Source organism: Mesoplodon densirostris, chromosome 2 (genome assembly GCF_025265405.1).
Source record: "Mesoplodon densirostris isolate mMesDen1 chromosome 2, mMesDen1 primary haplotype, whole genome shotgun sequence".
NCBI classification, from domain to species: domain Eukaryota; kingdom Metazoa; phylum Chordata; class Mammalia; order Artiodactyla; family Ziphiidae; genus Mesoplodon; species Mesoplodon densirostris.
The window spans coordinates 39,140,774-39,162,389 of record NC_082662.1 but is presented as its reverse complement, the minus strand read 5'-3'; the positions used below and the strand labels follow the sequence as shown (position 1 = coordinate 39,162,389).

The following is a 21,616-nucleotide window of genomic DNA, read 5'->3' as shown; positions in this document are numbered from 1 at the left end:
GATTCACTTTCTTGTTCATTTAGCTTTCTGTGCCTCCTTAGTTGGCATACATATCCTACAGGAAGATGAGAACTTGCACACTTACTCTGTTTATTTTTATTTTATTTTATTTTATTTATTTATTTATTTTTTTGCGGTACACGGGCCTCTCACTGCTGCGGCCTCTCCCGTTGCGGAGCACAGGCTCCGGACGCACAGGCCCAGCGGCCATGGCTCACGGGCCCAGCCGCTCCGCGGCATCTGGGATCCTCCCAGACCGGGGCACGAAACCGCGTCCCCTGCATCGGCAGGCAGACTCCCAACCACTGCACCACCAGGGAAGCCCCACTCTGTTTATTTTTAAAAAAACAATTTAATCCTCTTCTATTAAAGGAAATGAAAGCCAAGAGAGCCTGAGATTGATTTTGCATTTCAACATCGTCTGTTTATTTGTTAATTCTGAATACACTGTTAGAGTGTTGCTGAAATATAGTTATCAATATTTGATAGGTTCCTTGGTGAATGCTACTTTTCAAAAAGTGCTGAAATGATTAGTTTTCTGTATCAACCATTAACACCCCTTTTTTCCTAGCCTTCTTTGAATCCAGAAGCTGGCAAACAGAATCAGCCATGCAGACCTATTGGGACCCCTTCTGGAGTGTGGGGTAGGTAGATTTTGCCATTTTTAAATGCACAACTTTAAATTTTTCTTAGCAGGGAGAGGAGAAAAAATTCTGTATCTGTTTTTTTATTCGTTTGTTTCTTTATCTCTGGTTTCTCACCTCATCCATTTGCACATGGTAACTAACTCTGCCTAGCTCTTACTCTGCCCCCCAAAATACCGTTGAGATGTAATGGTAGTAGAGTCAGAATACAGACAATTGAGAGCTTGTAGAGCCCTGAATTTGAAAGCAGATTTTAAGCAAAGGGAGAATAATATAATATGCTCATAAGAAGTAATTTTTAATGTTGCTAATTTGCTTATAACAATTAAATTGAATTTTAATGTATTATAGTTGTCTCCTTAATATTTGGTAGACAACTATATTCTAACCATTCTTTCATATTACTAAATACTCTTCTAAAGTGTTCTTTGAAAGGCTAAATAATACCACGTCCCAGAGAACATTTTGTTCAACCAGGTTCCGTTAGTTGAGTGGGGTGTTGTTTTTGTTTTTGGCAATTACCAATGATGTTTGTTGTATAGGGCAGGGGGAAACCTATAAATACACACATTTGTATGTATATGTTCCTAATAACTAGCCTTATAAAAAGTTAGTAGAAAAATCAGTGTATTTCAAACCAAACCTGATCCTGTGGCATTGGGATCTTTGGCATTTACAAATTGTACTCTCCTAGTTCCTACATTAGATATGTTCAGTAGCCAGGCATCTTATTAGGAAGGCTTTAGTGTGTCTAAATACTGGGTTTGGATCTTGAGTTACAGGATTAAGGGCAATTGCTGTACCATTTCCCCTTTGTTAATGTATTGCTTTGCTCCAGTTTGCCTCATCAGAAGGTCCCATAGCAGACTCCTTTCTCCCAATTTCCTCATCTCTCTGTGTTCTCATGCTGACAGGAGTAGCTACCCTTGGATATATTCTTGTTTGGTCTATGCCTGAGTGATCACACCGTGCATGAGGCATGTTATACCCTGAAAGACTTCTAACATCTTTGGGCTTTTTGGTTGATTATGAATTTAGAATCAAGTGTTTTCTTATGCTGCCTTTTTTCCTATGGTTCCTGGGTAAGTGTCACTTTTGAGAGTATCTGTTAAGTGCACACCAGGAAATGTTTGTCACTTAGTCTCAACTGTCAGCTCTTTGTTCAAAGTGAGGCCTTTGTTTGAACTATGCTTCGTGTTAACCAATAGGTTTGACATTCTTTTGTCTCTCCACTATTGTATTTCACAGAAAACCCACCTAGTGCCAAGCAGCCCTCCAAAATGCTAGTCATCAAAAAAGTTTCCAAAGAAGATCCTGCTGCTGCCTTCTCTGCTGCATTCACCTCACCAGGATCTCACCATGCAAATGGAAACAAATTGTCAACCATGGTTCCAAGTGTCTATAAGAACCTGGTTCCTAAGCCTGTACCACCTCCATCCAAGGTATGATTTGGAATCAGTGTAAGAACCTTATACAGCAGAGGTGGGAGAATAAATAAGAAAAAAAATTAGTAAATTTATTTTTTCCTGTTGAGTCACTCACCAGATGATTCATTTGGTGCCATTAAGTTATATGTATAGTATTTTACTGTCTCCAAACTCTCTTCTGCTGCCAACTACATTTTTAGTAGGCCTCTCATACTCACTAGCTTCATCTCATAAACCTGCTTCTCTTGATTTGCTGTTTTCATTAATAACACCAACATTCATCTGGTCACATAGCTGAGTATCATGGCTCCTGCTTTCTTCCTCCTGCTTACTCATTCCCCTCTCCCAAGCAGTTATAAAATCCCCATCAGTTTTTTCCTCTATGATATGCCCTTGTCATCTCACATTTACTGTTGTAGTGTACTCTTCTATTTCCTCATTTCTCTGTATTTTTTCTTCCACAGAACTGCCAGAATGATTATCCTAAAACAGTTTGAATATATCACATCCCCTCCCATTAAGTCCCTTTAGTGATTCCAAACCATCTATATAGCAGGGGTTGGTAAACTTTATCTGTAAAGGGTCAGATGATAGATATTTTAGGCTTTGTTGGTCACATATGACATATGGTCTTTTTGTAATATATTCTTTTCTTTTTCTTTTTTCAACCATTTAAAAATGTAAAAAACATTATTAGCTCATGGACCATACAAAAATAGGCCTCAGGCCAGTTTTGACCCAAGGGTCATGACTTAGCAACCCATGATGTTATAATACAGTGTCCAGACTCCTGAGCACTGGTGTGTATAATTCTATATAGCCTAAGCCTAATCTATCTTTTACTGCCCTTTCTTTTCTTACCTGGGAGATTTTCCTTCATGTTTATGTCATCCTCTCTGTGAATCCTTTTCTATCACATACATCTAAAGATCTAATTAAGCCTTGTATCTGACTGAATAGCACTCTGTCTCTAATCACAATATTTATTGCATCTACTTTTTCATTTAGTTGTAATCTCCTTAAAGGCTTCAGGTCTTTTTCATATTTGTATCCCTAGCACCCTCACAAAAGCACACAATAATTGCTTGAATGAATTCCAGCCACTGTAAGGAAACAATTAGATTTACTGTGTTATTGAGAGAAAAAAACAGTGAGCATTAATTCACTTTTCTGTGTGTGCAAGCACTTGTTTGGTGCTTAAGAGCAACACAAAGTACAACATTGGTCCTCACCCTCCATGGGCTAAAAGTCTAATAGGGATGACAAGATATAATAATATAAGGTCATGTGATTGTATATGAAATAAAATAACAACAAATCCTAAAAACAAATCTTAAACAGTTTGGGATAACTAAATTAATTAAGCACTATTTACTTATTTACACAGTTCAGAGGAGCAAGGTTCAGCTTAGACTCTGACCATCAAGGGAAATTTTACTGAAAAACTAATTTGAACAGATCTTTGGAGGATGGTCCAGATTTGAATAGTCAGGGAAAGTCTGGAGAGTATTACAGATTAGAAGAGGTGGTTAAATAAAATGTTCTGAAAATAGAAAACACTGGGCATATATGAGGGATAGGGAATGAACCATTCTGATTACCTGGTAGCACTGGAAAAATACCAGGACTGAGGGTCATTATCCTAGTGTTAATGAAGCTTTCAGGGTGGATAAGATCTCTGAGGGAAAGAGGATAGAAGAAGAGTAAAGAATGGGACAATAAGACTTGGGGAAATACTTAATATTTCATAAATATTAGGAAAATAACAACATAGTCAACAGGATTAAGAAATTGTAATTCAGACATAGAAGAAATCGTATGCTGTCACACATCTGGGTGGGTGAATTTAAGATGGCAGCCGGGGTCGTCAGCACTTGTCAATTGCTGCCAATAGGTTGAGGGAAATAACTGAAAAGGGGATTTGGACCTTAGCAGTTGGAAAGCTTTTGGTGACCTTTGAGTTGAGGTTTTAGGAGAGTAGTGTAAGGCTGAAAAACAAGATTTCAGAGGATTCTGGAATTACGTGAGTGGAAGTGGAGGTAGTGGCACCTTTGAGACTTGACAGTAAAAGGAAGCAGAATATAGGTGGTGGTAAGTTTAAGTGAAAGGGTGAAGAAACTCTGTAGGAAGAAGTCGCTGGGGACAACTTGAAATATACTTGAAAGGTCATTAAAGGATCATGGCCCAAGAAGAAATGAATGGGAATAAACTGATTGACACGTGGAATTATTTTTGAAAGGGGTTTAGGATACTTGCTCCTCTGATGTAGAAGGAAAAGAATATGAATTGAGTCAAGAGAGCAACTCCTATAAAGAAAGAAACTGGTGCTTCCCTGGTGGCACAGTGGTTGAGAGTCCGCCTGCCGATGCAGGGGACACAGGTTCGTGCCCCGGTCCGGGAAGATCCCACATGCTGCGGAGCGGCTGGGCCCATGAGTCATGGCCGCTGAGCCTGCGCGTCCAGAGCCTGTGCTCCGCAACGGGAGAGGCCACAACAGTAAGAGGCCCGCGTACCGCAAAAAAAAAAAAAAAAAAAAAGAAAGAAAGAAAAACTGTAGCATGCAAATTAACAGCAGGGCTTTGAAGTAGACAGATGACACTTTGCTCCTTTGTGATACAACCTTGGACAAGTTTCTAACGTTCTGAATCTCAATGTCATCGTATAAAATGGAGGTAGTAGTGCCTGTCTTTTAAGGGTTTTTTGAGGAGAAAATGCGGTACTTGTAAGTGGTAATAAGTGGTAGCTATTATTATCAGCATGACAGCATACCTTTTGTTTGTTCCATTCCTTTAGAGTTTATAAAGTTTTCGTAAGTGTTAACTTCATGTGAAATGTCTGCAAGCATTCTGTTAGGCAATAGAAGAAGAGTATAATAATGAGTGAGACAAAGTCATGTCCTCAAGGATCTTAGAAGTCTTTTGGGGGAGAAGAAGTGACAAGGATAAAAGTCATAACACAGAGCTTAAGATCAGTTTAGCCCTGTTGTGTAGAACTGAGTTGAGGATAGAATGAAGATAGGAAAACTAAAGTAAAGTCTACTGTTAACTATCCTTGCAAAAGGTTAGTGAAGCCTGAACAGGGATGATGCAAGTGAGCAGAGAAGGGAGATGGTGATGGCACACAGTGGGAAGCAAATCAGAGGAGGAAAACAGGACACTGAGCATTCATCTCCAGGAAACTGGGATAACTGTGGAACCATTTCACTGAAGTTAGAGAAGAGAGAAAGCAGAGTTTTCAGGAAAAGTTGATGAGAGTGGTTCTGGGACCCTTGAATGTGAGATGTTAGAGGAAGGCAGAGATGAGATAACTAGTAGGTAGATGTGGATTTATCCATTCATTCATTTTCTCTACACGTTCAACAGTTATTAAACATCGAGTATTTGTGTATATAAAAGCTATATGCCACTAGAGTCAGAAAAATAATCTCAAAGAGTTGCTGTCTAGTGAAGAGACACATATAAAAAATAATTGTACTGCCCTGCCTGGAGAGGGTCCTCAGAGCCTTTACAGATGAGGCCATATTTGAACTGGGTTTTGAAGTGGCAAAGGAAAGAGAACTACCATTCGTTGACATCTTACTATGTTCCAGGAATTCACTAGGCCTTTTACATATAACATTTACTTTAATTCTAGGATGTAGAAAATTATGTAATATATGAGGTTACATTGCTAATAAAATTATGGAGTTTGGGACTGTAAAACAAGGTTTGTCTAACTTAAACTAGGGCTCTTTCCACTGCCCGAGAATGCTTCCCATCTTGAAGGATAAAAAGGAGAGAGGAGGATGAGAATTCTGGTTTTAGAGTGAGACTTCACGCCACTCTAAATACTTGGAATATAGTACTGACATATCCTAACTAGTCAACAAATGGTAGTTTTAAAACAGTAGGAGAGGGACTTCCCTGGTGGTCCAGTGGTTGGGAATCCACCTTCCAATGCAGGGGATGTGGGTTTGATCCATGGTCGGGGAACTAAGATCCCACATGCCACAGGGCAACTAAGCCCACGCACAGCAACTAGAGAGAAGCCTGCGCGCTGCAACGAAGACCCAGAGCAGCCAAAAGAAAAACCAGTAGGAGTTTGTTAGGGAGCAAGTAGGTGGGGCATTCCAGGCAGAGGAACTATTTGTTACCAAAAAGGGTGGGGGGGGCGGCTTCCTTGGTGCTCAGTGGTTAAGAATCCGCCTGCCAGTGCAGGGGACACAGGTTCGAGCCCTGGTCTGGGAAGATCCCACATGCCACGGGGCAACAAAGCCTGTGCGCCAGAACTACTGAGCCTGCGCTCTAGAGCCTGCGAGCCACGACTACTGAGCCCGCGTGCCACAACTACTGAAACTCGCATGCCTAGAGCCCGTGCTCTGCACAGGAGAAGCCACCGCAGTGAGAAGCCCGCACACTGCACGGAAGAGTAGCCCCCGCTCACCGCAACTAGAGAAAGCCCGCGCGCAGCAATGAAGACCCAGCACAGCCAAAAATAAATTAAATTAAATTAAATTAATATATATAAAAAAAGGAGGCAAAACATGCCATGTCTGGGAAAAGACAAGTGGATGGCTGGTAGTTGGGAAGTGGTGGGGAGAAGTAAGACTAAAGCCAAATGATGGAAGTCTTTATAAAAGCTCAAGTGAGAGTTTAGGGGTCATATTAGCTCCATGATTTTAACAATTTGAATGATTAAACAAATAACTAGTTTTTCTAATGAAGTTCACCTAGGAACAGATTGCAGTAGAAGAGCACTGAGTATGCCTACATCCACTGAATAGACTGAAAGGAATTCAGGAGGCGAGAAGAGAATGAAGCGTCAGGGAATTGAGAAGGGAAAGAGGGACAGGTTCAGAAAAGATAGGTAACAAGTAATCTCTCCGTCTACAAAAACATATTTTAAAGCTGGCCATTGAATGTAATATGAAGACAAGATTTTTGCTTATTTATTGAAAGAGCTGTTTCATTAAAATGGGGATAGAGTTGAGTGTTGCAGGGAATTAAATAGTAAGAATGAACAAGTGAAAGACAGCAGATACTGACTTATGCAGAAAAGTTTGGAAATAAAAGGATTGTAGTAAAAGGGAAAATACATCTTTGTTTTTTTCCCCTTCACTTCAGTAAGGTGGCTTAGCATGTTTGTAGATAAAATAGAAGAACTTACTAGAGAGAAAGAGATTAAAGATACAAAGGAGAAATAATTGATAATTTCATAAAGGAATGAGAACAAATGGATGTAGAATGGTAGAAAGGGAGGGGGACCTGTCAAAGGAACTTGAGATGCAAAGGAGAGAACTGGGGAGAGTTTGGATCCAGTGACGAAATTTTTTTTTAATAACTTTATTTTTTAATTTATTTTTGGCTGCATTGGGTCTTCATTGCTGCACGTGGGCTTTCTCTAGTTGCGGCAAGTAGGGGCTACTCTTCTTTGCGGTGCGCGGGCTTCTCTTTGCAGTGGCTTCTCTTGTCGCGGAGCACAGGCTCTAGGCGCGCGGGCTTCAGTAGTTGTGGCTCACAGGCTCTAGAGCGCAGGCTCAGTTGTTGTGGCACACGGGCTTAGTTGCTCCATGACATGTGGGATCTTCCCAGGCCAGGGATCAAACCCACGTACCCCACATTGGCAGGCGGATTCTTAACCACTGCGCCACCAGGGAAGCCCCGGATCCAGTGACTTCTGATGTCAGTCCAGTAGGAGAAGACAGGATCATTTGAGGTGGAGAGTTGAGGTTGATTTGGAGTTAGGAGAAAAGGAGAGGATATTTTAAAAAGAAAACAGCAGCTGATAATGTGATTCACTTTAGTGGATTCCTTCTTTTTTCCTTCCTTTATTGATTGAAGTGTGGTTGATGTACAATATATAAGTTACAGGTGTACAATATAGTGATTCATAATTTTTAAAGGTTATACTCCATTATTCCTCGTGTTGTACAATATATCCTTGTAGCTTATTTTATACGTAATAGTTTGTGCCTCACCTCAGTGGATTTCTACATATATAATTCCTCTAATAAAGGGGGTACAGGGCATAATGGTTTTCTCTAGTGAGCAGCCAAACATATATAGTGTTTGAATTACTGAAAATTAAGTTGGAATAAAGTTGGACAGAGATGTCAGTATCCTGTTGCACGTAACACTGTCTGGTAAAACTATCGTACTACTGTGGCAGACACTCATCTGTTTCTGTGCCCTGAGGTGGCAATATTAAAAGAAAGAAAAGGCATCTGGTGACCCTGTGCAACTCTGGGAAACTTGTCTTTGATATTTAGCCTGAATAAGCAGCCATCTTTAGATTTTCATCAGTGCAAGAAAAAAATTAATTTCCATTCCAGTTAGGTCGTTGTCTCTTTTATCTGCTGGCATGCTCTTTTTGGAGGCATTGTGGAAAACCATATTGTATCCTAGTTGAGTAACCTCGGACAAATTACATAACTTTCTTAATGTCAGTGTAATCCTCTATAAAAATTTGACATAATTATACCTGATTGGGTTAAGAATTAAATAAAATAGATCAAGCATCTGGTACATAGTAGATAACTCTGTTAAGTTTATTCCTTTCTTTAGCCTATATTATCTTCTTTAATAACAAGAAAGAAATCCTTTTCACTCAGACCCTTCCTTTGTCCTAGAGATCTCTTGGTTCTAACTGTTTCATTTTGGAAAAACAGACTTTTTAACTTTCTTTAGCCTCACTCCATTGATGTGCCTCAGACAAGAGTGATTGACTCAGGAAAAATGGAGTATTCCGTCTACACTATGCTGCCATCATAGTTGGGGTCAGGGCCAGAGTGACAGAATGGGCCCAGACCCCACAAGACTGAGCAAAAGAAGGACCTCTGGACTAAACCAGGATTGTCCAGCCATTTATATTGCCCACCCTGGCCTGTAACTAGCCTCCTGCCATCAGTGTTCCTAGAAAACATCATTTTTCTGATGTGCTCTTTGGAGGCAGGGGTTGTCAGGATTACACCAGAGGTTAACAAACAGCACACTATAAAAGAAAACATTTGGGGGGGTCAAATAAGTTTAGAAAATGCTGTGTAGTATATCTGCCTCTCAATTCACATATATAGTTAAGTGCTTTGAGAAACAGCACAGTAAAAGAAACCTGTTGTTGAACTATATTCAGCCTAGCATCTCCCAGGCTTATTGGACTAGGGCTCTGTTTTTGAGAAATACCTGTTAATATCCCATGGCTTTTCTGGTTCCTGTCTGTCTTTTTCCTTCAAGGTTATATACCTCCCAATCGTGTTGAGACAGGATAACTCTTGGAATTCATGTTTGCACATAACATTTCACTCCTTATGATCTTACAGGCTGAGCTTCTGTCTGCATGCTGTTCTGACTGATTTGTTCTCTCTTCCCGTGTAGCCCAGTGCATGGAAAGCTAACAGAATGGAACACAAATCAGGATCCCTTTCCTCTAGCCGGGAGTCTGCTTTTACCAGTCCAATCTCTGTTACCAAACCAGTAGTACTGGCTGGTGGTATAGTTTTAAGCTCTCCCAAAGAGGTGAGTGAGAATAAAGCTAAGCAGCCTTTTCTAAAGTTGCCATTTCCCATTTACTTAAACTGAGGTAAGTGTTGTGACATGTACAGCTCTAACTCCATTTCCTTTGTAGTTATGCTTAGCTCAAAGTCATTTTTTTACTGGTGATTCCCATTAGCATCCAAAGATGGGCAGCAGCTGGGTGGGGTCATTGCCCTTTGGTAAACCAGGGATGGCCTGTGTTTGACTGGCGTTATGCTGGCATCTGGAGAAAGATTGGAGAGGTGCTATTTAAACCATCTGGTTTTAACTGTAAGAACTCTGCAGAGCTGAAGTCTGTTTAAATGAAAAGGATAGTTTATTTTTGGTAAAAGAGTGATAAATAGGCTACCAGATTCTGGAAAGCAATACCATGTAGAAGTGACCTAGAGAATCCCAGTACTTACTCTTTGCTGTCAAGAGCAACCTATTTGTGGTATTTGCCCAGAGCCCCGCCAGCACCACTCCTCCAATTGAGATCAGCTCCTCTCGTCTGACCAAGTTGACCCGCCGAACTACTGACAGGAAGAGCGAGTTCCTGAAGACTCTGAAGGATGACCGGAATGGAGACTTCTCAGAGAGCAGAGACTGTGAGAAGCTGGAGGATGTAAGAGCAAAGGGTTTTTCTGGGGCAACATAAGTGTTTTTCTATGTTATACATGTACTTTTTGTTCTTAAGCGAGACAGATGTGTTACATTTTTTAAATGACAGAGATTTGCCTGGAGGAGTAACAGTCTATAATAAAGTGAGTTCAGTTCTTTGTTCAGCATATTTCAAATTAGGGCTCATTTCAGTGATAGCTGCCTTGGGACTTAGTGCTCTTAAACAGGGCAGCACTGCTTAAGCCTCGAATTGAAGTTGGTAAGAAGTTGGTAAATTATAGAAGCTTTTTTAAGGATTATATATATATACTTTTTTTTTTTTTTTGGCTGCTCCAGGTCTTAGTTGCAGCATGCAGACTTCTTAGTTGCGGCATGCATGCAGGTCTAGTTCCCTGACCGGGATTGAACCCGGGCCCCCTGCATTGGGAGCACAGAGTCTTACTCACTGGACCACCAGGGAAGTCCCTTTAAGGATTATATTTAATTCTAATATAAGAAAATCTGACGAATAGAACCGTAAAACAAGAGGGTTTCTTTTTGGTATCCTGCAACAGGAAGGTTAGAGTTCCCTGTCCAAGAGGGTAATGGCAGTTCATTCGTATTATCAGGAAACTTGTAAGCTTTGGTCGCCTTGGAACTAGGGTAGTTGTGCTCCCATCCACATTCTAGTTAGGGAAAGGACAGAGCCAAACACCTGAAAAGGGATGTCTGTCCCTTTTTTAAATGCTTTCTTAAAAGCCACCCCTGCAATTTCTATTTTATTGGCCAACTGTCAAATAGCCACTCCTAGCTGCAAGGGAGCCTAGGAAAGTGAACTTTTTAAAAGCTGAGTGCATTGGTTCCTTAGTCCAAATCAGTAAGGAAGAATAGAAAATTGATATTGCATAGGCATCTAATAGCTTCTGCCACAGTTGACATAACCTGAAGTTAAGATGGTAGCCAGTTAGTATCCTTTGGAAATCTTATTAGCAAGATGAGCAAGTTCTCGTTTTTAAGTGGGAAAAACCTACTGGATGAGATCCTCTTCTAGAAAGCATTTTCCTGGGTTCTGACTTCTTAATCTCTTAGATTGCTTATCTTGCCCCAAAGGGGTATTAAACCAAATATGTTCTTCCTTTCCTTATTGCAGTCAGAGGACAACAGCACACCTGAACCAAAAGAAAATGGAGAAGAAGGCTGTCATCAGAATGGTCTTGCTCTCCCCGTAGAAGACGAAGGGGAGGTCCTCTCTCACTCTTTGGAAGCAGAGCACAGGTAAGTGAGGGTCAGATCACAAGGCATGCTGTGTATGGCCTACAAGGAGTTTCAACATACTTAAGACATTTCAGAGTCCAGTACAGAGAGAAGTGCCCCCAGCACCACACCTTGTTCTCTCTGTGTGCCGCAGGTCGGCCTGTTGCCCACTGGGTATTCCTTTACAGACTCAGCTAGCATTTTCACACCCTCCTCTCCAAGGCTTTCTTGTAGTTTCGTTTCAGACTCAGTTTACGGCTCCAGTTGGAAGGGGTGGAGTGGGGTGAGACCTGTTTCCTGGTGCTGTTGTGGTGGCCCCTTGGCCCCTCCTGGCCCAAGTGAGTAGTTACCACAATACCCCTTTAAGGGGCCTTGGGATTCATGAGGCCCGAGGTAATGGAGCTTGTTCTTCAAATGAGGGCCTTGAACACAGAGCCAGCCAAGCTGTGTGGGCAACTGGATGGCAGATGGGGCCTGCCAAGTACCTTCCTGGAAAGGGGCTCCTGTCCAGAGGAACTTCAAAAGGGGTCAACAAGATCACAAGGTTATGGAGTCCACAGTGCCATGAAATTAAAAGAGAACTTAGGTACATGTGGCTATGTGCTAATTTGCTCACAGGAGACAAAGTGAGATTTCTTCTGTTTCGTCTGTGGGATAGTTTGACTCTATACTGCTACTTCTACCATCTCTTCTCTATAGCTCTTATGCTCTCCAAAGAGCAACTATGGAGATCCTCCATCTAATTCCAAGCACCTAAGTAGTCATAATTAAAGCTTATCCTACTGGGAAGAAAAGAAAAACCCAAGTTTCTTCTCTAACATCTAAGTGGGTACCATTGCCCCTGGGCTGGAAAGTTGTGGACTTCCTACTTATGCTTAAAGGTATATTTTTTTTTTGCCTGACCTGCCTCTACAAGGTTATTGAAAGCAATGGGATGGCAGGAGTATCCTGAAAATGATGAGAATTGCCTTCCCCTCACAGAGGATGAGCTCAAAGAGTTCCACATGAAGACAGAGGAGGTATGTCATCAACTTTTGCTGGAGACCAGTTAATGGCTAGGAGAGAAAGGAGATAGGACAATTAGCAGATTTCAGAAAGCAGTATGTTATTTCATCCTGGAATCTCTAACTCCTTATCAGAACCACAAGGCTGTATTCCCGAGGTTATGGGCTGAGCCCTTGGTCTCTGGCTAAGCAGGCTAATAACCCTCTGCTTCCAGTGCTGTGGTTTACCTCTGGTACTCCAGCCAGAGCCAAGAAGCCAAACAGCCTATCTGAATTTCTTCAACAAATGCCTGGATTCTTTTTCTGAGTAAAACACTGCCAGGTCTCTACAAACTTCATGAAACTTACGTTCCGGTGGTATATGTTTAAAGCATAAATAACAGTGGTGTTAAAATCCTATAAAGAAAAGTATAGGTTGACATAAAGACTTTGCTACTCAGAACTCTGTTCCCCTGTCATTGTCATCACCTGAGAGCTTGTCGAAATAGGAAATCTCAAACTGTACCCCAGACATACTGAATCAGTCTGCATTTTAAAGAGATCCTTAGGTGATTCATTGGCACATTACAGTTTGAAAAGCACTGCTATAAGAAATCTTCAGTCTCTTAGAAGGGTCCCCCTCTACATTCTGCCTAGAATTGAATTGAGGCCTGGCCTTTCCCAGGTCCCATGGGCCAGTGTAGTTACTGATGGTTGTCTTTTTCTTTCTTTCCCATGCCAACCACAGCTGAGAAGAAATGGCTTTGGGAAGAATGGCTTCTTGCAGAGCCGAAGTTCTAGCCTATTCTCCCCTTGGAGAAACACTTATAAAGCAGAGTTTGAGGACTCAGACACGGAAACAAGTAGCAGTGAAACATCTGATGACGATGCCTGGAAGTAGGCATATAAATGCTTACTGTTAAATCTGACCCAGTAAACTCAGCTTGTGTGTTTAGGGGTTATACAGAAGAAATCGTTCTTTTCCTTTTCCTTTTCTTATGTTGTTGTTGAATACTTCGTGCACAAGGGAAATAATCATATCCCAAAGAGAGAGCGAGCGATTGGCTTGTTTAGCTTTTGTTGTTGTTCTTCCCTGTTATCTGCTTAATAGAACTTCGTGTGGTGGGAAAGATTTTTAAAACACATACACATACACACAGTATATATGGGGCGATGCACAGGTGGGAGCTGGCAGGGCAGAGAGGAGGAGACACTGGTCTGCAGCAGCAGCTTCTACTACCAGCCCTTGGGGCACTCACCCCTGTGCTCAAGCAATCATTGTCAATGACAAAGTGACTATTGAAGTTATAATTGTATTAAATTAATGCTAATAATTTGGATATTTTATTTTATTTCTGGCTGCTCGGGTAACATTAGCCCTTAACCCAGCATATATGGTTTTTTCACTTTTTTTTTTTCTTTCTGGGTACAGCTGTAAAATATTTGGATATAGGAAATGTTGTGTTATTCTTGCAGCCTTGATATTCAGGGTGGATTGTAAAATATACATTTTTGTGAGATTTCAAAGATTAAGATTATTTTGATAACATTATTTACAGATTTAAAAGATGTGGTTATCACAAGTCTGTTGAGGGGGAAAACTACTGCATAAAATAACTAACTTGGAATAAATATTTTGCATCAGTTTGGATTGTCCTGTGTAAGAAGTATATTTTCTTTAAAATTAGATGAGTGGATTCTTTTTTAGGGGAAATACTACTTTTAGAGGTCTGAGGGAAATCTGAATTCAGACACACCTGTTTCTCCTTTTAGCAGATATGTTTTTGATGCAGAAAAACCTGTGCAATAAACTACCAGTAATAAAATCAGAAACCCAAGTTTCCTTTCTGAAACTTTTTCACTGCCCATGTATTTACCAGTGTGCCTATTTTAAGGAAGTCTGTGCCTCAATTTTTCTGCTAAATAAGAACATAGGGTGTCCCGGGCATTGTGCAAGGCCCTGGGAATGCAAGGAGCACCCAGCTCAGTAGGGTTACATAAAAAATGGAACCTTAGGCCAAGATCTGATGGACAATTAGGAGTTAAACTAAACCACAGATACTGAAACTGGCACTCTTTGGCCAGCCCTCCAGCACATGGTCCCTAGTGGATAGAGAGGCCCGAGATCATGCTCTAATGGGAGACAAGCAAAGGAAGAACAGGCCTGACCACTTGTTAGAAGGGTAAAACTAACTTGTAGTGTAGGCTGCAGAAGGGGTAGAGAAGAGAGGTAGAGAAACCAGCATAATTGCTAGATTCTAAAGGCTAGGAAGGCAGAGACCTTATGTGCCATAACGTACTGTAGTCTCTCCTGCTAGTAGTATAAGCAGTCCACATGTGAACTGTGGAAATGGTGGCTGAGATAGAACAGAAAGAACTATATATCATATTTCATTGAGTATATCTATTTTAAGACATTTTATGTACTAACAAGAAAACTTGCCAGTTATGACACTCCGTTAATTGTGAATCCTGATTTGTGTTAAAATATGAAAAAAGTGTGCATTGTAGGATCAGTGAAATACTGTAAAATGAGCTATAAATTGGAAATGAGAAGTAGGTTGACATAGAGATATCCTGTATGTTTGGTCTTCGGCTTTGCCACTTAGCTTTCTCAGAACAAATTTCTAAAAATGTACCTCTTTTCCACTTGGAATTGAGCTGGACAATTGAGATTACATACTCTGAAACACTTTGTAACCTGCTGCTAGTCATAGCTTGGCCTTACATACCTGGGAGAGGGGGGCACCACTACCTGCCTTGTTTAGAAACATGGGGCTAGGTCAGAGCTCCTGCCTCTGTTGGATTCATATATTTGGGGGAGGGGTGCGGGTGGCAGGGAAATCTAGTCAGCAGGAACGGGGCCTGTGTGGCCCCTGGCTAGTCCTGAGTGAAGAGTTACCTTTCTGTATTTGATTCCCTCTTCTGATTCATTGTGTTCTCCCAGAACTTTCATTCCTTCGGCTGTATTGATAATCTTGGGGGGGCGGCACGGCGGCGCCTAGGGGCAGGAACTAGGAGTTAGGGGGCCTTGGTGTGACTTGGTTATGCAAAAGATGTTACTTCCAGAGAGGCACCGTGCAAGGAAAAGCCTTTTTTTTTTTTTTTTTGGCGGTACACGGGCCTCTCACTGCTGTGGCCTCTCCCGTGTGGAGCACAGGCTCTGGACGCGTAGGCTCAGCGGCCATGGCTTACGGGCCCAGCCGCTCCGCAGCATGTGGGATCTTCCCGGACTGGGGCACGAACCCATGTCCCCCTGCATCGGCAGGCGGACTCTCAACCACTGCGCCACCAGGGAAGCCCAAGGAAAGCTTTTAGTCTACAGGAAAGACATGGTTTCCAGGCAGAATGCCTCCTCTCTCAGGTATTCCTTGGAATGGAGAATGACACTAACTTGGGTTACATCCACTTGGGCAAAACTAGAACAAACAAGGTGACACTTCCCTGCCAGAGGCTATTAAATAACCAAGACGGAGTATGTGATATGGGCTCAGCTATTTTAGGAGACAGCTCTTTGCTCCCCTTTATTAATATAGGCAAGAAAACCAAGGTGTGCTGTTGGAGACTTGCCCATAATCATGCAATGAGGTGGAACAGATTTTATGATATCTTTTTCAAGCCAGGGGCTCCTCCCTAAGGTGACCAAGCCTTCCCGCTCACTCTCCAGACCTGCCCAGACCTGAGGTGGTTGCCCAGGGAGCTTTAGCTCCTCCCCAAACATAAACTTGAACCGGTAAACCTGGCCTTTCCTCTCTGCCTTTGGCTATTTCATCCTCCTTTCCCTTTCCCCTGCCCCTCTGTCCTGTCTTCTGCAGGTCTTGGCTGGTATCAGGAAAGGAGTCACATCCTATGGCCTCCCACTCCGGGGAGCCAGGGCTCCTGCCCTGTGGGTCCTGTGACATGGTTTTCCGTTCCTGGGCCCTGCTGGCCACCCACACTCAGCGCTTCTGCATTGGCCGTCAGCCCCGGGAGCTGACAGTTGGAGAACAGCCCCCAATAGCCACTGAACCACGGGTACCCAGGGTAAGGGCCTCCTCCATGGCCATGAGAGGGTACTGAAGTGACTGTAACTCTCAGAGGATTCCTCACCCCACACCCTGTACCCAGGTTGTGCCACAAGAACACCAGGGCCTCCCAGACCAGGAGGCCAGCAAATCGGCTCTGAAGAGGCTAACAGATGAGGTACACCTGGATTTCCCCACTGAGCATTCCCCCCAAACCTATAGATCACGCGTGGGTCAGATTACCCCAACATGGAGATTGCGGGTTACCTCCAGGTGCAGCGGCTGTGGCTGTATCTGCAGGAAATGCGACCCAGCATAACAGAGGTCCCCAGCGGGTCACAGGGGCCCTGGAGGCGGTCAGAGGCACCGACTCAGGGTCCCAACTACGAGGCTGCTGGGAGCCCCGGCGAGCGGCTGAGGGCGCTGCACCGGACTCACGCAAGGCGCTTGGCAGAGACCAAGGCACAGAGCTGTGCCCTGGAGCGACGCGGCGAGGGTAAGGGAAAAGAGGGGGACTAGGGCCCACCCTCCCCCTTGGCTTGAGGTCGCCCGACCCGTTCTGATTTGATCTCTTACCCCCTCAGAACTGAGCCGGCACCTCCAAGGTTTGGCTTGGACCCGGGACGGGAAATCACGCATATTCAGCCTGGAGCGGGAGCTTCGAGAACTCCGGGCAGAAGCCGGGCGAACGCGGGGTGCTCTAGAGGAGTTAGGGGCGCACGTTCAGCAGCTACAGGCTAACCCCGGGTGAGGCCGACGAGCCGGATTCCGGGAGCTCCGAGTCACCGGCAGGCGGGGGGGGGCGGGGCCGGAGCGGGGGGGCGGGGCCTGGCCCGGCTGGTCGCGCGAGATATGCGCCCGGAGTCGGCTGGAAGGCCGCGCGAGTGAGGTCGGGAAGGGGCGGCGCTGCCGGAGGCCCGGGGTCTGGGTCCTTGATTCCACCGCCGCGCCGGCCGTCCTCCACCCCAGGACCCGGCTGAACGCCTTACGAGAGGCAGAACTCTGTGGTCCGGTGCTACAGGCAAACCCAGGGACTCTGGCTGCGGAGATCGGGTAAGATCCGGGCCCCGAGGAGGGCACGGGGCAAAGCGCTGATCGATCCTGGAAAAACGCTTCTGCCTTCTTGTCGCCTACTCCCTAGGGCCCTGCGTGAGGCCTACATTCGAGGCGGGGGCCGGGACACCGGCGTTTTGGGCTGGATATGGCAGTTACAGGTGGAGGCGTCAGCTCTGGAGCTTCGGCGGTCGCGGACCCGCAGGGGTGAACATGAGGGGGCCAGGCCAGCCAGGAGGGCCTTAGCCCTGGGGAGAGAAAAGGGTGATGAGGGAGGACGTCTTTGGCTTGGGAACCACTTGAGCAAAAACCCAAGGTAGAACACCTGTCTTTGCGGGGGTGCTGGAATGTTAACCGACAAGTCCAGCCTTGTCCAGAGAGTCCTAAGGCTGGAGAGCTGCTCAGAGCAGCTGGTCACCAGCTGTCAGAGGTGACAGGTCAAACTTGTTCAATCGCAGGAAGACAGGCAGGTGCCGCATTCAAGGAGCTTCTAGCAGTGGAGGCTGAAAATCGGCGCCTGGAGGCAGAAATCCTGGCTTTGCAGATGCAGAGGGGTGCAGGCCGGGTGCCCTGGGGTCAGTGAGCACCCAATTCCACCCCGCCTAGCCCTCCCCAGCAGGCCAGGCTCAGAGGAAGGGGTTAGAGGCACCATGCACGGGAAATAAGACCTGTGTCTGAGCCCCATCAGTCTGTGTCTATGCCAATCTCCAGGTGTCCGTATGGGTTTGGCTCTTGGGGGAGGGGTACCTCAGCCCAGTTACTTGCTGCGTCCTGCTCAAGGGCGCCCTACTCTTCCCCTGCACCTAGGGCACAGGGAGCCGAGACTTGTGGCCAATCCCAGCCCATGCCTGAGAAGGAGGGAAGATCCCCCAAGCCTCCCGCCTCCAGTGGCTCCCCCGCTGCCGCTGCTTCCACACTCCACAGGCGTCCTATTCTTGGGTGGCGCCGAAAAGGCTGTGAGGACCCAGGGGTTGGGACGGGGGCAGTTCTGCTCTGTGCAGTTGGGGGAGCATAGAACACCTAGGAGGCTTTCTGGAGGAATTGACTCTTCCCCTGCAGTCGCAGCTTCCTGGAACCATGACCAGGAACCTGGGCCTGGATCCATACTTCCTCCTGCCCACAACTGACGTTCTGGGCCCTGCACCCTACGACCCTGGGTGAGGCCTGCTCCCTCCTTTGACATCCTCTGTGATTGGTCACCACTGCTGGTTAAGGAGACACACTAGGGCCAGCTAGGGTGGGGGGACTGGCTGGGGGTTGGGAGGGTGAGAGGAGGACTTGGGTGTGTGTGCACTTGAGGCCTGTGTTTCCTAGGGCTGGCCTTGTCATTTTCTATGACTTCCTGCGGGGCCTTGAGGCTTCATGGATTTGGGTACAACTATTGACTGGCTTGGCCCGAGATGGACAGGATACAGGAGGGACCACAGCGTTGCCCCCAGCCCTTTGCTTGCCCCCACCTCCAGCTCCTGGGCCCATGGGCAACTGTGCCATCCTTGCCAGCAGGCAACCTATACCCAGGTCAGTAGGTGGGGATTTATGATGTTGGTGCTTTTTGCCGCAACTGAGGCTTGTCCCTCATTCTGCTACATTTTCTCATCTGTATACAGGGCCACTGGCCCTCAGGGCCAAGTCCTAGGAAGGGAGCAGAGCCACTTCTGGCTCCTGACACCTGTTTTTGGTTGCTCTAGACTACCACCCTCACCACCAGTATCCCTGGTCTGTGAGCTGCAGGCCTGGCAGGGGCTGGCATGGGCTAAGGCACCACTGCCAAAAGCCTGGGCCTCACTGGCGCTATTTGACCGGGATCAGAGGGTCCTAAGTGGTCGTTGGCGTCTCCCACTTCGGACCCTTCCTCTGGACCCCAGCCTTAGCCGTGGGCAGCTGAATGGGATTCCCCAGGTGAGTGTGGAGGATGGGGACTGGGTCCTCCATGGTACAGATGCAGTACCATTTCACCTCTTCCCAGGTAGGTCAGGCCGAGCTCTTTCTGCGGCTGGTGAATGCAAGAGATGCAGATGTCCAGACACTGGCAGAGATCAATCCAGCAAGTGCCCATGAGTACCAGTACCCACCTCTGGTGAGGGCCCAACTATAGCTGGGGACTCCACAGGTGTGGCTGATGTGGTTAATAACCAGCATTTGTTGACCACTATGTATGTGCCGACCCACTACTAAATATTTTCTGTGAATTAACTCATGTGACCCTCACATATCCTATTAGGTATGTACTACTGTGTAAACAAGTAAGAAAATCAGAGCACAAGGTTAACTTGGTTCACAGTTGACTCTAAGGTGGTCTGACGCCAGAACCTGTGCTGTTAACCTCTACATAAACCTTTTGCTAAAGATCTACCTTCTCCTTGTTCCACAGGTGCCCAACTCACCTTCACTGGAGGCCAGCTCCCTGGCCCCAACAGCCGGCTTTGTTGACCCCCCTCCTCCTGAAGACCCCCACCAGCGGCAGAGTCAAGCAGAGAGGAGGGTTTGGGCCCTCAGCACAGCTTTGACCCACCCCCACTGGCTTTCTGAGTCCAGAAGAATGGGCGTATGAGTAGCTTCGCAGGCACAGGACTGGGGCCTAGACTGAGGCCTGTTCTCCCATCTGCAGCTTTACTGTTCCGTGTTCTGACAGAGTGTCTGGAAGCAAATACAGATGTGAACACACAACATGAGCTCCAATCACAGCTCTACCACCTTCCACAAGTACTTGGCCTTTCTTATTATCCTTTTGTAAAAAAGATTGATGTGAGGATTAAACAGATATGTCAGGTATTTACAGTATTGCCTGGCATATAAGAAAATTCTCTGAAAGGTGACTAGGAGACAGTCTTTCAGCCAGCTAAAGGAACCTGACCAATTCATTCCTGTTTTTTTTTGCTAAAGCCAGTCTTACCACCCACTTCTTTATCCACATCCAAGCTTCTTCAGGACATCGTCCAGGAAGCCTTCCAGGTTCTCAAGGTCACCATGAAACAGGGAGCTCCTGTAGCCGTATATACTTACAGAAAGACAACCCAGTCATATTCCTCCCAAGTTGGCGGCAGCAGGGATGGTCACAAGTAAAACCTGAATTGTTATAGTGGGCGTGGCCCCAGACCCCAGTGTCAGCCAAAGGTCAAAGGCCTGGTAGTCAAGAGCTCCCTCCGCCTCCAACATTGGATATTCAAACTACAGGTTCTAACCTGCTGTCTGTACAGTGCAGCAAAGTAGCCCTATGAATGCTGGAAATACTAAACCCCTTAGGTAGTAGAGGGCAGGCACTGTTTGGAATTCAGATCCAAATACTGCCTGGTGTATAGCGATTTCTTAAAGGTCAGGTCAGAGGCAGCTGCGTCATGGGTCTCACACTAGCCCTGCACCCTGGACATCAGCAAGGGCCCAATGGGATGGCTTTAGTAACAGTGCCCTAAGCACCAGCACCCTTACACTGGGCAGCCAGAATTACTGACCGATTATCCACCTTTCAACCCCACATCCCACTGAAATGCTCCAGGCAGCCCAGGATCCCACTCTAAGATCTTTAAACACAAGTCCAGAGACCAAGAGCCTTTTAGCATCTTTATTTAAGAAGTCAAAACTGTGGACAGGTAACAATTCCAACTGTTGATATTTTGTTATAACAAATAATAACTCAACCAGCCAGTTCTCCCCACAGATTCCTTCTTCCAACCACATCCAGAGTGTCCATCAGTCAGTCAGTCCCTTAGTCACTTTCAAACCAGAAAGCCCAATTTTCTACAATTAGCACACCAGTTTCCTCAAGGATCACTCCCCGCTCCCCAGCCCCACGTTTTTCTTCAGTTCTTTTTTCCAGGACAGGATTATGGCCCCAGTTGGAGACGAGGTGGGTAAGACAGGTGCCACCTAAGGCCTGGCTTAGAAGCTGTTAGCAGTTCACAGTCAAAATCCATCAAACAGTATCAACACCAAAGAGCAAGATCTTCACCAAGTCTTGTTTTTTATAGCCCCTGTCCAGGGAGAGCACCATTCAAAGTTCACAAGACAGCTGGGTTCAGAGTATTTATGATGGAAAAAATATAGCACCATTGGAAGATAAGGGCCTACAGCCACACTTGATTTCATCACCTCAACATCAGACAGAAAGGAATCTGGATTAGAACTTCCAACACAGAGATTGGTACAGAGGAGGAAAAAAAAAAACCC

At 45.3% G+C, this 21,616-nt stretch overlaps 2 protein-coding genes across 5 annotated transcripts in view; both read left to right on the top strand.

The window, feature by feature from the left end:
- GPBP1L1 (GC-rich promoter binding protein 1 like 1) overlaps positions 1-14,236 on the top strand; it is a 60,347-nt gene extending 46,111 nt beyond the window's left edge. For all 4 annotated transcript variants that reach the window (XM_060089735.1, XM_060089734.1, XM_060089732.1 and 1 more), the window contains exons 6-12: positions 572-644; positions 1,893-2,086; positions 9,421-9,561; positions 10,025-10,183; positions 11,309-11,433; positions 12,329-12,431; positions 13,144-14,236. In XM_060089735.1, the coding sequence (XP_059945718.1) occupies positions 572-644; positions 1,893-2,086; positions 9,421-9,561; positions 10,025-10,183; positions 11,309-11,433; positions 12,329-12,431; positions 13,144-13,296 (948 nt within the window). In that variant the 3' untranslated portion in view covers positions 13,297-14,236. The remainder of the gene's footprint in view (positions 1-571; positions 645-1,892; positions 2,087-9,420; positions 9,562-10,024; positions 10,184-11,308; positions 11,434-12,328; positions 12,432-13,143) is intronic.
- A 2,008-nt stretch (positions 14,237-16,244) lies between these two features.
- CCDC17 (coiled-coil domain containing 17) lies at positions 16,245-20,242 on the top strand. Its single transcript, XM_060083149.1, is given in 14 exon segments — positions 16,245-16,409; positions 16,473-16,577; positions 16,673-16,895; positions 16,984-17,146; positions 17,369-17,452; positions 17,541-17,659; positions 17,911-18,027; positions 18,260-18,378; positions 18,512-18,609; positions 18,767-18,970; positions 19,141-19,351; positions 19,419-19,529; positions 19,824-19,899; positions 19,902-20,242. Coding segments are annotated over 14 exon segments (1,875 nt in total). The 3' UTR covers positions 19,982-20,242.
- Positions 20,243-21,616: the final 1,374 nt, after the last annotated feature.